At 39.8% G+C, this 17194-nt stretch overlaps 1 protein-coding gene across 4 annotated transcripts in view; it reads left to right on the top strand.

Annotated features, from left to right (window-relative positions):
* The window catches only part of cep57l1 (centrosomal protein 57, like 1), a 69516-nt gene that overhangs the window by 38586 nt on the left and 13736 nt on the right, over positions 1–17194 (top strand). For all 4 annotated transcript variants that reach the window (XM_043687096.1, XM_043687092.1, XM_043687093.1 and 1 more), the window contains exons 8-12: positions 6069–6190; positions 10175–10291; positions 11016–11093; positions 13342–13434; positions 16299–16376. In XM_043687096.1, coding sequence (XP_043543031.1) covers positions 6069–6190; positions 10175–10291; positions 11016–11093; positions 13342–13434; positions 16299–16376 — 488 coding nt within the window. The remainder of the gene's footprint in view (positions 1–6068; positions 6191–10174; positions 10292–11015; positions 11094–13341; positions 13435–16298; positions 16377–17194) is intronic.

The following is a 17194-nucleotide window of genomic DNA, read 5'->3' on the forward strand; positions in this document are numbered from 1 at the left end:
ATTTTTATGCCTATCAAGTTTGTGCTGATAAATCAAGGGGTCAAACTGCTGCTGATTCCCTGTGGCTAGCAATCCAACCTTTTACCTCTAACAAATATTTGACAGCAGCAACTGGAATATTCCAAAATCATAAACCAAAATCATAAGAAATAGGAACTGATGTAAGTCATTCAATAAATTTAATGACTGATCTGATTGTAGCCTTAATTGCACTTTCCTACCTGACCCTGGTCTTTTTAAGATTAGAGTGGTGCTAGAAAAGCACAGCAGGTCAGGCAGCATCCGAGGAGCAGGAAAATTGACGTTTCGGGCAAAAGCCCATCATCAGAAATCATTCCTGATGAAGGGCTTTTTCCCAAAACGTTGATTTCTCGGTTCCTCGGATGCTGTCTGACCTGTTGTGCTTTTCCAGCACCGCTCTAATCTTGATTCTAATCTCCAGCATCTGCTGTACCCACTTCCACCTACCAGATCTGTTTAACTCAACCTTGAATATATTTAATGATGCAACTTCCACTGCTCTCTGGGAAAGAGCATTCCAAAGATGACTAACTATGCAACAAAAAACTTCTTCCTCATCTTCTTAAATATGAAACCTCATATTTTGAAACTGTGTCCCTAGTTCTAGACTCTCCCACAAAAGGGAAGTATCTAATCTGCCAAACCTTCTCAGCGTCTTGCGTTTCAACAAGATCAGCTCTCATTCTTCCAAACTATGAAAGGAAGAAGTCCAATTGATCTGTCCTAATTCCAGGAATCAGCCTCGTGAATCTTTTCTAAACTTCATCTAATCCAAGTAAATTCCACCTTTTTACGAAAAAGTTAGGAGACTAAAACTTCACAGTTTCTGGGGGCAGTCTCTCAAGTTTTCTGTACTATAGCACGAATTCCTTACTTCTATACTCCAGCCCCTTTGAAATAAAGACTATCATTCTGTTTCCTAATTACTTGCTAGCCTCTTGTGATTCATGTACTAAGACAGCCTGATAAGTCTGGAAAATATATTTGGCAATCTCAAATTTAAAATAAAATTCCACTTTCCTCCGGGTGCTCCGGTTTCCTCCCACAGTCCAAAAGATGTGCAGGGTCAGATGAATTGGCCATGCTAAATTGCCCGTAGTGTTAGGTAAGGGGTAAATGTAGGGGTATGGGTGGGTTTCGCTTCGGCGGGTCGGTGTGGACTTGTTGGGCCGAAGGGCCTGTTTCCACACTGTAATGTAATCTAATCTAATCTAATCTAATCTAATCTAATCTATTCTCTTTGCCAAAATGGATAACTTCACATTTTCCCACATTATATTCCCATCTGCCAAACTTTAATCAACTCAATTAACCTAGCTCTATTGCTTTGTGCACTATTGTGTCCTCCTTACAACTTCTTTGCTACCTATCTTTGTGTCATTGGCAAATTTGACCGCAATACAATTCATCCAAATCCTTTGTTAGGGAATTCCTGATAAACAGTGAATTACTGATACTTGACCACATGGTTGATACTGGAAACAACTGATAACATGTTTTTTGTCTGAAACCTGGCTGTGCAAGATGAGGGAATTGTCATAAAGCTGCCAGCGAAGAACCTATGAAATAGGAGCGGGGGTCGGCCATTCAGCCCCTCAAGTTTGCCCTGCTATTCAACAAGATTGCGGATTCTTTATGTCCTGATTGCAGCATGGCCCTTCCCCACCTATTATTGTATTATCAGAAAGTTTGGATACACTACACTTTGACCGCTCCTCCAAGTCCTTAATATAGGTAGTAAATAATTGAAACCCTAGGATTGTGACCGTTGCTACTTAATATCCTTCTGTCTCTTAGCCAATCCATGCTAACACGTTATCCATGAGCTTCAATATTGTGCATTATTCTTTTATATGGCACCTTACAAAGTACCTTCTCATAACATATCCTGGTTCCCTTTCATCAACTCTGCTTGCTATATCCTCAAAGAATTCTAACAAATTTGTCAAACACGATTGTGTGTTTTTGGATGGCATAGTTGTGTTGGTATGTTTTTCATGAGAGTTCACAAATTGCTGAGGCCTGCTTTGCTGAAGTTAGCAAGCAAGGTGCAAACTTTAGGAGATAGGGTAGTTACTCAGCATCGAAGGGCTGTCAATCACCATGAAAGTCAATGGTTTGATCTCTGGCTAGTGGAGATCATACTAAAGTATAGTCAAAGGCATAATTAATGAGGATCAAAGGAAATGATATTGATAAGTGAGTAGAATTGGAGGTGGGAGGCAATTTGCAGATGTGAGTTACATCTGAGAGTAGAAAAACAGAAATAATTGCATTTTGAGGTAGGCTTAAGTGATGTGGAAGGATAGAGCAATTTGGGAGTTTAGCTGCTTGAAAGCACCACCTGAAATGGATAAACATATGGCAAATGTCAATGAAATACAGAGTTTCCTGGCAAGGAACAATCAAGATTTATTAATGTTATGGAGGGTTTGAACAGAGGAAATGAGCATTTTGTTTCTGGCGGTAGAGGGATTTAGATCAATACAGATTGAGATTTAGGACAAAAAGCAGGAGAAACATTTTACACAGCAGGTTGTGAGGCCAAGCAATGTATTATTGGAATTTGTCAATGAAGCAGGAATTGTGCTGACTTTTAAGAACGTCAGAGTGCGTCTGGGAAAATTAACAAACAGTGAAATTCACAACTGACCTTGAAGGAACCTGTTTGGGAGAGGTCACAGCGCAGAAACAGATAATTAAATAGTTTCTGGTGTAAGTCTGCAGTAGTGAATAGAGTGGGTTCTTTCTTGATTATGTTTTATTGAGACATGTCTCTTGATTAAACTTAAAAATATAAGCCATAAGTATCAATATTGTTTCCTTTGATCCTCATTAATTATGCCTTTGACTATACTTTAGTATGATCTCCACTCGCCATAAGTATTAAGCCATAAGTATTAAGTTAGCCTGAAACAGTATTTTGTAGATAAATAAGACGGTGCTATTTTCTGGGTCTGCAAATTGGAAGAAGCAAAAATGGTCCTTAGTAAAGTGATATACTCTTCTTGTTGATGTTTGAATTTAGGGAGAGTTTGCGTGTTACCTAGGATTATATGTGCAATAAATGCTGTTGGTTGCGAATCCGATCAGATCGAGCGGATTGGTTGGAGAGACAGTTAGAGACAATGAGGAATTTATGAGAGCAAGAGGGTGTGATGGAAGGCAGTTATAGGAAGGGAAATTCCATGTATTGGAATTGTAATATAGACCCTCTAATAGCAGGAAATTGACAAACAAATTTGTAAGGAGATCTGTTATCTGTAAGAATCATACGGTGGTTATAATAGGGGGTTTTAACTTTCTAAACATAGACTGAGACTGCCATAGTGTTAAGGATAGATGGAGGGGAATTTGTTAAGCATGTACAAGAAAATGTTTTGATTCAATATGTGGATGTGCCTACTAGAGAAGGTGCAAAACTGGACCTACTCTTGGTAAATAAGGCAGGGCAGATGACTGAGGTGTCAGTGGGGGAGCACTTTGGGACCAGTGACCATAATTCTATTCGTTTTAAAATAGTGATGGAAAAGGATAGACCAGATCTAAAAGTTGAAGTTCTAAATTGGACAAAGGCCAATTCTGACGGTATTAGGCAAGAACTTTCAAAAGCTGATTGGGGGCAAATATTCGCAGGTAAAGGAACAGCTGGAAAATGGAAAGTCTTCAGAAATGAGATAATGAGAGTCCAGTGACAGTATATTCCTGTTAGGGTGAAAGAAAAGGTTGGTATGTGTAGGGAAAGCTGGATGACTAAAGAAATTGAGGTTTTGGTTAAGAAAAAGAAGGAAGCATATCTCGGGTATAGACGAGAGAGAGAGAGAATTCTTCAAGTGTAAAGGCAGTAGGAGGGAAATCAGGAAGGCAAAAAGGGGGCATGGGTTAGCTTTGGCAAATAGAGTTAAGGAGAATCCAAAGGGTTTTTATAAATACGTTAAGGACAGAAGGATAACTGGGGAGAGAATAGGGCCCATCAAAAATCAGCAAGAGGGCCTTTATGTAGAGCCACTTAAGATGGGGGAGATGCTAAATGAGTATTTTGCATTGATGTTTACAATGGAAAAGGACATGGAAGATATAGAATATGGTGCAATAGATGGTGACATCTTGAAAAATTTTCATATTACTGAGGAGGAAATGCTGGATCTCTTGAAATGCATAAAAGTGGATAAATGCCCAGGACCTGATCGGGTGTACCCTAGAACTTCATGGGAAGCTAGGGAAGTGACTGCTAGGCCTCTTGCTGAGACATTTGTATCATCGATAGTCACAGGTGAGGTGCTAGAAGATGGGAGGTTGGTTAATTTGGTGCTACCATTTAAGAAAGGTGGTCAGGACAAGCCAGGGAACTATAGACCAGTGAGCCTGATGTCGGGCAAGTTGTTGGAGGGAGTCCTGAGGGACAGGATGTACGTGTATTTGGGAATTCAAGGACTAATTATGGATAGTCAGCATAGCTTTGTGTTTGGGAAATCACGTCTCACAAACTTGTTTAAGTTTTTTGAAAAAGTACCAAAGAGGATTGACGAGGGCAGAGCGGTAGACATGATCTATGTGCACTTCAGTAAGGCATTCAACAAGGTTCCCCATGGGAGACTGGTGAACAAGTTAAGATCACATGGAATACAGGGATAACTAACCATTTAGATACAGAACAGGCTCAAAGGTAGAAGACAAAAGGTGGTGGTGGAGGGTTCATTTTCAAACTGAAGGCTTGTGACCAGTGGAATGCCACAAGGATCGGTGCTGGGTCCACTACTTTTCTTCATTTACATAAATGATTTGGATGTGAGATTAAGAGGTATAGTTAGTAAGTTTGCACCAAAATTGGAGGTGCAGTGGACAGTGAAGAAGGTTACCTCAGATTACAATGGGATCTTGATTAGGTGGGCCATTGGACTGAGGAGTGGCAAATGGAGTTTAATTTAGGTAAATGTGAGGTGCTGCATTTTGGGAAAGCAAATCTTAGCAGGACTTATAGACTTAATGTTAAGGTCCTGGGGAGTGTTGCTGAAAAAAGAGACTTTGGATTGCAGGTTCATAGCTTCTTGAAAGTAAAGTCGCAGCTAGATAGGATGGTGAAGATGATGTTTGGTATGCTTTCCTTTTATTGGTCAGAGTATTGAGTACAGGAATTGGGAAGTCATGTTGTGGCTGTACATGACATTGGTTGGCCACTGTTGGAATATTGTGTGCAATTCTGGTCTCCATCCTATTGGAAGGATGTTGTGAAGCTTGAAAGGGTTCAGAAAAGATTTACAAGGATGTTGCCAGGGTTGGAGGATGAACTATAGGGAAAGGTTGAATAGGCTCAGGCTGTTTTCCCTGAGGCGTCAGAGGCTGAGGGGTGACCCTATAGAGGTTTATAAAATCATGAGCATGGATAGGGTAAATAGACAAGGTCTTTTCCCTGGGGTGGGGGAGTCCAGAACTAGAGGGCATAGGTTTAGAGTGAGAGGGGAAAGATATAAGAGACCTAAGGGGCAATGTTTTCTCATACAGGGTGTGAGTGTATGCAATGGGCCACCAGAGGAAGTGGTGCAGGCTGGTACAATTGCAACATTTAAAAGGCATCTGGATGGGTATATAAATAGGAAGGATTTGGAGGGATATGGGCCAGGTACTGGCAGGTGGGACTAAATTGGGTTGGGATATCTGGTTGACAAGGACAGGTTGGGCTGAAGGGTCTGTTTCCATGCTATACATCCAATGATTCTCTGACTTTATAACAGCGTGAATATGTGGTTGAATGATGGGGATATGGAATCATGACTGCTGCTCTCATGTAGCATTAAACCCCAATACTGATGTGATGATTGACCTGATTCTCTGTGGTACATAACAAGCAGGAGATATGCTTTTAAGTTATGACATAATTTCCCTGCTGAGATTTTGAGGCTCAGCCACTCTACAGGCATTAAAAAGATAAGGCAAAAATATTCAGACTTGGAGAAGGAAGTTGAGAAATCCACTGGTTCGTTAAAGAATGAAACAAAACTCCATTATTAAACCAGTTCTAGACAACTTAACTGTTGTTCTTTATTCAGAACTTGCTGTCCAACTGGCAAATGTTGAAGACCGCTGCTCACTTCTGGAGAAACAATTAGAATATATGAGAACAATGGTGGACCATACAGAAACGGAGAAGAACATTTTATTGGAAAAACAGGTGAATGTGGCAAATTACTATTCTCTTTATTTGGGTTGTGCATTGCATGTTGTTAAAAAATGGCTTCATGTGTGCATCCAGAGCCATACTGTGTATACCAGTTGCTTGTGACTTCATTCCCACAACTAATTGCGCCTCATGCAATGCATCCTGAGTAGGTTCCACGTTCTCTTCTACAAGCAGTTTGGGAGTGTATATCTGCTAGCATTTGTTGATAATCGGTAGACAGCATGTATATTGTATTACCTTCACAAATCTTTGACAGATGTATATCGTCAAGAGAAGGCCACCAAACAAACAATGCTGACTAAGTGCCTTTATGTAACACGTTTAACACAGCAATACACCTCAAAACATTTCAAGAGCATTGTTAAAACATTTTGAGATATTTGGATAAATTGACCAAAGGCTTGGTCTTTTTACAGCATCATGTGTGGAGAGCTTAACTGATTATACTATGGTGGATTGAAAGACTTCACATTAATTGATAAAAGTTACCTGAAGAGATTTGTTCATGATTTGGAATTGTCAGAAGAAGAAACTCATTGAATCCAAAGCACTTAATTTACAAATAAAGAGGTTCCCAAAATTAGGGGACATGAAGAAAAAAGAGGTGAATGCCCTTAACAGACTTTGGATGTAAATTATTCAGTTGAAAACATGGGTGATATGCTCATGACGGTTGATACCTTAAGAATATATTACTTGTAATTTGGTGATAGAAACATTAATTGTATATAAACGCACTTCTGGATATTTTTCAAGAAATGGGCTGGGTGCTTCCACTGATGATTCAGTGCTGGGGGGTAGCAAAACTTCAGTAATGTGAAAGTTTGTGTTCCCTTGGACAAGGGATTCCCATGAGTCTCTGGGGAAATTGCATTTGTTTCACTGAGGTTTTGAGAACATCTTTGAAGTGTTTTCTGTGCCTCCCAATAATCACTTGCTGTGATGAAGCTTAGAGTAGAGAACTTGTTTTAGAAGTTGTCAGGTATGCAGATATTGTGGCCTGTCCAGTACAGCTGATTAACAGTGACCAGTGACTCGATGGTGGACATATTGGCTAAAGAGAAGACAATGGTATTGGAGCATCTATCCCACTGTTGGATTTGCAGGATTTTCTAGAGACATCATTGCTGATATTTTTCTAGTAATTTGTGATGTTAGCTGTACATTGGCTATGTTTCTGACACACCAAGTAGGGCAGGTAGCACTATGCCATGTTCTGTAGACCATGACATTGATGCTGAGTTTGAGGCCTTTGTCATCAAACACTTTATTCCTCAGATGGCCAAAGACTGCACTAGATCACTAGAAGCAATGTTGAATTTCATCGTTGATGTTAACCCTTGCTGAGAAAAGGCCCCAAGGTATGGGAATTAATCAGTGTTGTTCAGTGGCTGGCTGGGGATCTTGATAGTTGGAGGACAGTGTTGCACTGTGGAAGCAGGCTGGTTGAGGACTTTTGTTTCTGGAATGTTTATCCGAATACCCATTCTCCCATCTACCTCTATGAATGATTTAATAAATTAAAGCTCAGTTTCTAAGTTTGTGCGCACATGCAAGCAATGTCTATGTGCTGCAGCTCTGTTAGAGGTCAGACTGTCTTGGTTCTGGATTAGAGGCAATGCAGGTTTCACAAATACCATGGACATTATAGCTTTTAATTTCAAAATATCTTTTGTAAAATAAGTCTGCTTCAGCCAAAATGTGAAGTTAATTTAGTTGCTTTTTGGCAGAGACTTGTGTGGGACCAATGGAATATCTCAACTGGAGATCATCGAATCATACTATACAGAAAACGCTCTTTGGCCTGTTGAGTCTGTACCGCCAAAATTATGCTACTATCTACAATAATCCCACTTTCTCACGCTAATATCAGGATAACTTCAAATAGAGAGAAATATAACAGGAGGTGTTAATGAGGGTGCTGATGGTCTTCTGTCCCTTAACAGAGAGTCACTTCTTGCAGAATTGTTGTGTTTTGTCCTTCCAGGAATATATAGAAGAAAGAATTAATAAAATGGACTGCAACACTAGTCTGTGTATTATTAGTAGAGTGTGGTGCTGGAAAAGCACAGCAAGTCAGGCAGCATCCGAGTAGCAAGAGAATTAACGTTTCAGGCAAAAGCCCTTCATCTTTCCTGCTGAAGGGCTTTTGCCCGAAACGTCAATTCTCCTGCTCCTCAGATGATGCCTGACCTGCTGTGTTTTTCCAGCGCCACCGTCTCAACTCTGATCTCCAGCATCTGCAGTCCTTGCTTTCTCTTGTGTGTATAATTAGCCTGATGTCCTAGTGTGCTGTGAAGGTCACAGCTCTGAGAACAGCCATTTAAAAACCTCTGCCGTACAGGTAAAAACAAAAAATAAGTTCTCTTTCGTACCTAGTGCTGGAAACAAACTAATCAACAAGGCAGTCAAAAGAAAACAGTACAATAGAAGGACTCGGTTTAAGTGCTAGAAGCCAGTTACCACCAGCCATTGTTGAAAGGGGTAAGAGCAGAAGAATCTCGATCAAGCAACCAAAGCCACAAATCTCCAAATCAACTAAGAAACTGCTACTGTTAATGTTATCAGTGATATCCAGTTCAATGGCCAGAAACCTCAACCATTTGCTCTTCAAGAACAATTCAAAGACTGATCATACACTTTTAAAAAAAAATCTTTTTGGACTCTGCAAATCTGTATGCAATGTGTTGTGTTACTATTTCTTCTCATGTTTAATAACTAATAAACTAACTCTTATTTTATTAATTCATTAAAAACTTAGTTAAATTGGCCCCTTTTTTAAAACAAATTTATTTGGTTCTAGAGGTGTAGTGATTGGACCCATGGCTAGGTGGATCTCATTGATTGAGATTTTGGTCCAGCTTAACAAACCCAATCAGGGAACCCTGGCTGACAGGAGATTGAGAGTCTCCTCATTCTCGGGACAGGCTCAGGGTTGGCTGGTCAGAGCCCATGTACTCTAAAGCAAGGGTGATTTGGTGATCGGACACCGGCCTCTGTGCAGTTATTTAGGAAGAAAGCTATCGACAAGGGAAGCTTAATGGTTTGTAGTATCCTATTTGGAGCACTTAGAATTTGGGGAACCTTTCCTGGAGACTGATCATAATAAGTGGAATGTTGTGGCAAAGAAGGTGGAGAACATTGGTGTGATAACGTCACCTTGCTCAACCCCAGTTTGCACATACAGTGGCTCAGTTTCTGAGGATCTTGGCTTTAATGTCTTGCAGTAGGGGGAGAATGGTGACACACTTCTGTGGGAAGCTAAATTTGAGGAGGATGATCCTGAATCCTTCCTAGTTTTCAGAGTTTAATGCCTTTGTGAGGTCGAAGAAAGCCATTTACAAAAAGTGGTGCTGATCGCTTATTTGCCTTGGTGTGAAGATCATGTCCATTGTGCCTGTTGATGGATGTAATTTGCATTTCACTGAGAGGGGCAATTGGGAATCTGGCATCTGGCCTCACTTACAGCCTCATTTCATTCAGTATCAGACCTGTGTCCACAAGTTACTTAAAACATGAAATGGGCTTTGCCCTTTATCACTTTTGCATCCAAAGTATTTTATGTTCCAGTAACTGTCTACATAAAAATATTTCCCATGATCTTCCGTGACTTGTTTAAATTGATGAAATTTTGTTACTAATTCTAACCTGAAGAAAGTATCTTTGTATTCACTCCATCAAAACACTTCAGAATTTTTGAACCTTCTATTGACTCTAGGATAATGTTTTTATTTGAAGAATCATTTGCTTTTCATTATGTCATTCTTTGACTGAGATCATCCTCTAAGTTGGCATATAGTACAATGCCATATGCTGCAAACTCAATTAGCTTTACTGAATGTTTTTCGGATATGTGTGCATGGAAAAGATTTCTCCATCAGCATGAGATGGAGAACAATGTTTGAATGTAATCTTTTTATTATTCAATTTTCCATAATATTTATCTTGAAGTAAATGGTATACTTTGACACCTAGACCTCACTGCAGACGGATAGGCACTGGAACCATGCAGAACTGCAATCAAAGCTTGAGAAACTGGAAATCCTAGAACAAGAGTGTTTAAAAGTCAATGCAACACAGACCAGAGCTGAAGTAAGCAATGTATTTTTATTTAAAGTCCAACAACAATATACAAGAACCAAATTGATTAACATGTTTTTAATCATTTTCCATTCCTTAAACTAATATTGGCAAATTCCAAAGTTAGCACTGGGCACCTCTTCACTGTCGACCTATGACCGAAGATTGGAGAAAAATACCATATTATTTGAATATTCAAAGCCCTTTATGTTGTAGCAGAAGTTGTTATAAGATTTAGAAACTGGTGAGTATTTACTAATTTACCAGCATTTACTAATCTGTTGTTGGTAGCATCCAGTTGCAGTAGATGAGCTCCTCTTCAGCAATGATATTCATCTGAAGTTTTTCAAATGTCAAAACAATGAAAAATGTAAATCTCTACCTTTTGGTTTTTCAGCAGGTTGCATTTGTTTTTTGCAAATTTCAGGGAATCATTTTTATGAAATTGACTGACACTGCTTGAGCGCTGGTCTCCTGGTGTGCCAATTGCTAACATATAAATAACAATGAAAGGCTTGAGTTTGTTGTTGAGATTCGTGCACAATCCTGTGTGAATGAGCAGGTTCCCAAAATATAGTTCTGGTTTGTTTTGTTCTCTTCATTGCCAAAGAAACAAAAGACAAGATGATCACATTTGAAAAGGAGGTTTTGTTTTTCCAGTGTAATTTTCTATCATGATGTGTTCAGTTTTAAATTCTAACACTTTTAGATTGCTGTAAATGTCTTTCAATTCTAGAAGAAAATTTACGAACTAGGACAGAAACTTCAGGAAGAAGAACATCAGCGTAAACTTATACAAGATAAAGCAGCTCAGGTGAGTGGAGAAAAACAGATAAGTTTTTGATTTTCTTGCGAGGAGAGGTTGAATAGATTGGCCATGTACTCACTGGAGTATAAAAGAATGAGAAGCAATCTTATTGAAACATACACGGTTGAAAGGGTATGTGTGAAAGGGTTGTTTCTCCTTATAAGAGAGTCCAGGACTAGAAGGCAGAGTTGCTGACAAAAGGCTCACACATTTAAGAAGGCAATGAAGAGGAATTTCATCTTGTTGAAAGTGGTGAATGTATTAAATTCTTTACCACATAGGGTTGTTGAGGCTGGGTCATCAAGTGCATTCAAAGTTGAGATGGACACATTTTTAATCAGTTAGGGAATTGTAGGTTGTCGTACAAAGGCAGGAAAGTGGAGCGGAGGATCATTTGATCAGCAATAATTTCATTGAATGTTGGAACAGACTAAGTGGGCTAAATGGTCTACTTCTGCTTCTATATCTTATGGTTTGCCCTCCATAAGGCAGTCCCTTTATACGTAGTATCAGCCTAGTGAACCTTCTGTGGACTGCCTCCAATGTTAGTATGCCTTTCCTTAGATCAGGGACCTAGAACTATTCGCAGTATTCCAGCTAGTGTCTGTCTAGTGCCTTGTATGGTTTTAGAACAATCTCCCTACTTTTACATTCCACTTCCTTTCAAATAAAGGCCAACATTCCATTTACCTTCCCTGTTACCTACTGAACTTGGATTCTAGCTTTTTATGAATCAGTGATGAGGGGGTCCCAAATTCCCCTGTTTTGTACCTTTCTGACATCTTTCTCCATTTAAATAATATTCACCTCCTCTATTCTCCTTTCTGTCAAAGTGCTTATTTTCTGTATTTATGCACAATCTATTCCATCTGCCATGGTTTTGTCCATTCACTTAACCGTTGCATCCCTTTGCAGACTCTTTATCTCAGCCTCATCACTTGCCTTCCTATCAATTTTTATCATCACAAACTTCGTGCCAGTTTTTCAGATTTCCAGTATTTGTGGTATTTTGTTTTGATCATTTTTAAATTACTGCTTATGATGTCATCTCTGCACAGAATGATTATGATATGATACTTAAAAATAACTTGTAAAAGTCAGAGTATTTTTAAAAAAAACAATTTTCAAATTTCCCCTCATCCTTTTGGACAATTTATTTCTGTAAATTTGTAATTCTGCAGTAGAGTTGTTGAAATATGAAGAATGAAAACTTAGAATAAATTAAATCTTATTCCAATTTTTTTTTTCTTTTTTGTTGGTACAAAAAAAGGCTGTGTTTGCTGACCCTGCATGCACATTAGCAAATGTGGTTGTGAAGGGGGAAGGACTGGACCAGATTGGAGTGGCTAGAATTTTCTCCCAACCCCTCACCCGCCCCATCCAGCCTCCACAGCCCCCACTGCCCCAGCTATAATACAGTGCACGTCTGTGTCCTATATCTAATGAATTAAAGGGTTAACTTGGACTTTGCTGTGCTCAGCCAGGTGCTAGTGTGTACCTTGTTGGTTAAGGTGCTTGACTTTTGAAAAGGTGTCTTCGATCAGAGCTCATATTGCTAGGTGGAGGGACTTTGTATATCTTTGATTCAAAATTACTTGGTCAGATTTCAAACCTTATTGCTAATGTTGAATGTTTCTCAATCATACTTGTTTTCAGCATTTGGGAATTGATCATTGTAATGCACTTTTCTCATTCTAGTTTTCATGGCTTGTGTTTGCTTTTTTTATAATAATCCTTTTAGGAACTATTAAATGATTAATTATTAAATAAAATGTGTTACAGCGATTGAACTGTTCCCATGCTCTAAACGTGGCTATGGATGAGAAATGATACGATTTATGAATTCCCTACTGGGTGTATTAGGTCATGCTACAGCTCCATGTTTGAAGAGCTATTTAGTGTGTAAGCTATGTAGTACCATTTGCAAACATGTGGTTGTTTATTTAATAATTGTTAAGCTGGCCAGTGAAAACCTGGAACTAAAATGAAATGAAGATTTGTTTAGAACATTGCAAAATCCTCACAGGATTTACTAATATGTCATAATTGAATATTTTAGTATCTAAATGATGTACTTAAACTGTGTTGATCTCACTTTTATTATCCTTCCAAATTTTTGAAAATTCATCATGGAACAAACTGGTATGTTTATAATGTCTAAATAAAAGTGTCCAACTTAAATCTAGATTTCAAAAGTATTGCACAAGACTTGAGCATTTTAGAAATTCTATTTAATACTTCTGTTTCTTTCCAGCTTCAGACTGGACTCGAAATAAACAGAATACTTATGGGATCGTGCTCCGTAAAGAAAAAGAAGAAAACCAAGAAAAGGAAAGACATTACAAAGGTGAGAGGGAGCACTGACTGAAATTATTTGTAAATAAAGGCAACTGTTACTGCATCTTTACAGCTTCAATTTCAAGCAAGTCTTTATAAATTGTTTTCACATTTTTAGATATTCCCTATTCAATGTCCTATACAAGGACAGAAAATAGATTCTTATTTATGTCCAGATTATAAGTCTATAAATTTTAATTTGGATGTGACTAACTATATTAATCAACTTAGTAGAATTTTCTCATCAATGAGGTAAGAGCAGAAAAATACAGGTACACCATTTAGTTCTGGCGACTGGTTTGCTGTTGCCATTTTGGTTGTCTGTGATTTTGCTTCGGTGTGGAAGACAGGACTCCGTAACCTGCCTAATTCTGTTCCATACCAAATAAAGACTGTTTATTTTGCTCCATAACTGGCTACATTATGGAGAGCCAGTTTTGTGCTTTGTGAGTAATCATGATTTATACAATGGCTCTGAAACAAGCCAAATACATAAAGGTGGCAACAATGTATGGAGCCAGTCATGGCTGTACTATACACTTTGATAGATCCACTACAGGTGCACAGTTGAATATTAGCCAATGTTATCCTGTTATTGTTAGATGAACAGATCTAGAGGAGCAAGTGGTCTGTCAACTGAGGAATTGTGACCTTTCAAGGATTGTGAGAACTTGTGGAGGGGTAGGCCACTAAACATTGTGACTACAAACAAAGCAATAGCCGGGCATGGGATTAAGTGGATAATGATATTCTGCATCTGCAGGAACTGATGCAGCGCTCATGTAGAGGAAAGGAATGAGTGGCAGAATGCAATAAAGGTCATCCCCTTGGCACAGATTATGTCAAGAACAAAGCTACCTGAAAATGAGAGAGCATTGCGGCTGAAGAAGACTGCATCTAGTTCATATGTGAAAGCACAAAATTGCAACTCAAAAATCACTGCCATATTTGTAATTTCAAATAAATGTGGCTTTGCAGGCATAGAGGGCATAGATTTGTCTCCATCTCTTAATTCCAACAGTTGCAGAGCGCCATTAGTTGCAACCATGTGGCTATCAAGACACTGAATGAACAGCCATTGAGTTTCATCAACTGGGAGGATGTTTATTCCCTAAAGATGTAACCATATATTCAAGAACTTTCTGCCTGTGTGGTCTCACTAATCTGATAGCTCCCTTGACTCAGTCATTGTACGGTACTACTGAGTGCCACAGCTCCTCTTGCTATTACCAGAACTCTATGTTGTGGTTCTGTTCGCCGAGCTGGAAGTTTTTGTTGCAAACGTTTCGTCCCCTGGCTAGGCGACATCATCAGTGCTGGGTACCCAATATACCAACCACGACAGCGGACAGCTGAAACTGACAACCAGAAGCGGCAGGGACAGACCACTATTGTTCATGTATGCGGATTGTTAGCTGTCTTCCTGTTTGTCCTATATAGTGTTTAGTGCAGTCCATAGTGCAGAACTCTATGAATGTATTCTGGGGGGCCTGCGGCAGACCCATAGAAGTGCTATAACCAAAGCCAACTGCTCACAAGATCACCACTGAGCATATCATCAGGCTTCTGAAGATATAGTTCCAGTGCCCAATTACGACATGCCCTTGCATTTATTTGTGCAAAGATCTTGAAGAGAATGGACCAAGTGGTGTCCTCCTGTGTATGTATTAATGCTGCCAAATCTTCCACAGGCCTAGAGCCATCCCGCTGACACCTTCACCCACCTCCGATATTCTCCCTTCACCTAGACCCCTTCCTTTGGCCTTTTACCTGCTCTTGACACTTTTATTGAGAATTGTTTATGCAACATTGATTGCCTTAATTTTCTGCTCCTCCTCTCGTAATTGAACCTATTTCCTTCTAACTTGACTACACTCCATGCTCTCAGATCCAGTCTTGACTTTGTCACCAAACATGCTGACTGGGTGGTACTGTTGTCTGGCATACTGACCTCTACATTGCAAAGGCTGCGCGCTAGCTCTTGGACACCACCTACTGTCTTCCCCAGGACCATGGCACTACTATCGAGGGTCAGACCATTGTGTCCACGACTGTCATCAACATCATCTCAACTGGGGATCTCCCTGCGACAACCTCCTGGCTACTAGTCCCCCAGCTAGTTTCACCCCTCTCCCCAGAGACCACAAATAGGACTGCCTATACCTGCCCCTTGGAACTTCTTCCTTCCTACCACGACTTTTTTTTTATATGTTCCCTCATCTATTTCCTACTCACTTACATCCACGATTCTCCTGATGCTTTATGCTGGTTTCAAAATTTCCAGTTTGCAGACACCATCTGCCTCCTCTTCACCATAGACATGTAATCCCTTTACGTGTCCATCCCCATCAACATGGTCTCAGGACTGGCTCAGAAGACCTGAGCCATCCCTATCCACTGCCATTCCTATCCACTACCATCCCCCGTGAACCTAGCTGAGTTTGTCCTCACTTTGAACGTCATTTTTAAAATTCCTCTCACTTTTTCCTCTGGTCAAAGATGTGACCGTGGGTACCCTGTTATGTCTGTCTCTCTATGGGGTCTCTTTGTGCTCCTTGACTTTGGACTGTATGAAACCTCATGGCATTGGTCAAACATGGGCAAGGAAAACTGATTATTATGCTACTCCCACTCCTCCCCAGCTGATGAATTTAATGTTGAACACCACTTTGATAAAGTCCTGGGGGTGAGAAGAATGCAGAATATGCTCTGGTGGGAAACTTCAATGCTAAACAGAATATATATTTTAGATTCCAGCATCCTTGGCAGTTGTTCTCATAAGTTTTAAAGATAAAGCTAAAATTCTCTGATTGTAAATAGTGTGCCTCTTAGCTTTTCTAATGATGTTTTACAAGGAATTGCTTGCTTTTCCAGAATGAGATGAGAAGAGAAAACTCATGCTCGCCTCGTGTTTCGTCAGGCCATGCAGAATTTCCATTTGTCGCTGGCACTGTAAGTTTCAAAGAGTGAAGTTTTTGGTCAGTCTATTCTTGCATACAGAGAAGACAATGAAGCTTTGTTATTTCAAGCACTGGTGATGTTTGACAGAGTGTGATGTGAAGCAATCAGTATGGTATTATATCCAGTTGTAAAAATAAGAGCTGTAAAATGTGTTGCTGGAAAAGCGCAGCAGGTCAGGCAGCATCCAAGGAGCAGGAGAATCAACGTTTCGGGCATGAGCCCTTCAGGAATGAGGAGAGGTAGGGAGGAGGGACTTGGGGGAGGGGCGTTGGAAATGTGATAGGTGGAAGGAGGTTAAGATGAGGGTGATAGGCTGGAGTGGGGGTGGGGGCGGAGAGGTCAGGAAGAAGATTGCAGGTTGCTGCCTGACCTGCAGCGCTTTTCCAGCAACACATTTTCAGCTCTGATCTCCAGCATCTGCAGTCCTCACTTTCTCCTAGTTGTAAGAATAAATTTGGCCTATTACATCTTACTATAGTCCATTTTCTACTAATGAATGTGAAATGCAGAATAAGTGGCAATTGTTTATCCATGAGGAAATATATAATTTGGATTGGATTTTGCACCTCTAGAAGAGTGATGATGGAGGAGTGTTACGGGTTGGATGCACAAGTTTCTTTGCTCAACTTTTAAATAAATTGAAAGACTTTCAAAAGAAGGAAGTAAGGAACTCTTAAAGTTCTGTTTTAAGAGATGTGGTTACTGAGCAATGAGATGGCAACTGTCTCTTAGTGGATGTTCACAGTATAGGAATCAAACCTATTTTCTGTGGCGCACCAAATGCTCATTATCCATGGGGAATAGGGGCA

This window comes from Chiloscyllium plagiosum, chromosome 3 (genome assembly GCF_004010195.1).
Source record: "Chiloscyllium plagiosum isolate BGI_BamShark_2017 chromosome 3, ASM401019v2, whole genome shotgun sequence".
Classification (NCBI taxonomy): domain Eukaryota; kingdom Metazoa; phylum Chordata; class Chondrichthyes; order Orectolobiformes; family Hemiscylliidae; genus Chiloscyllium; species Chiloscyllium plagiosum.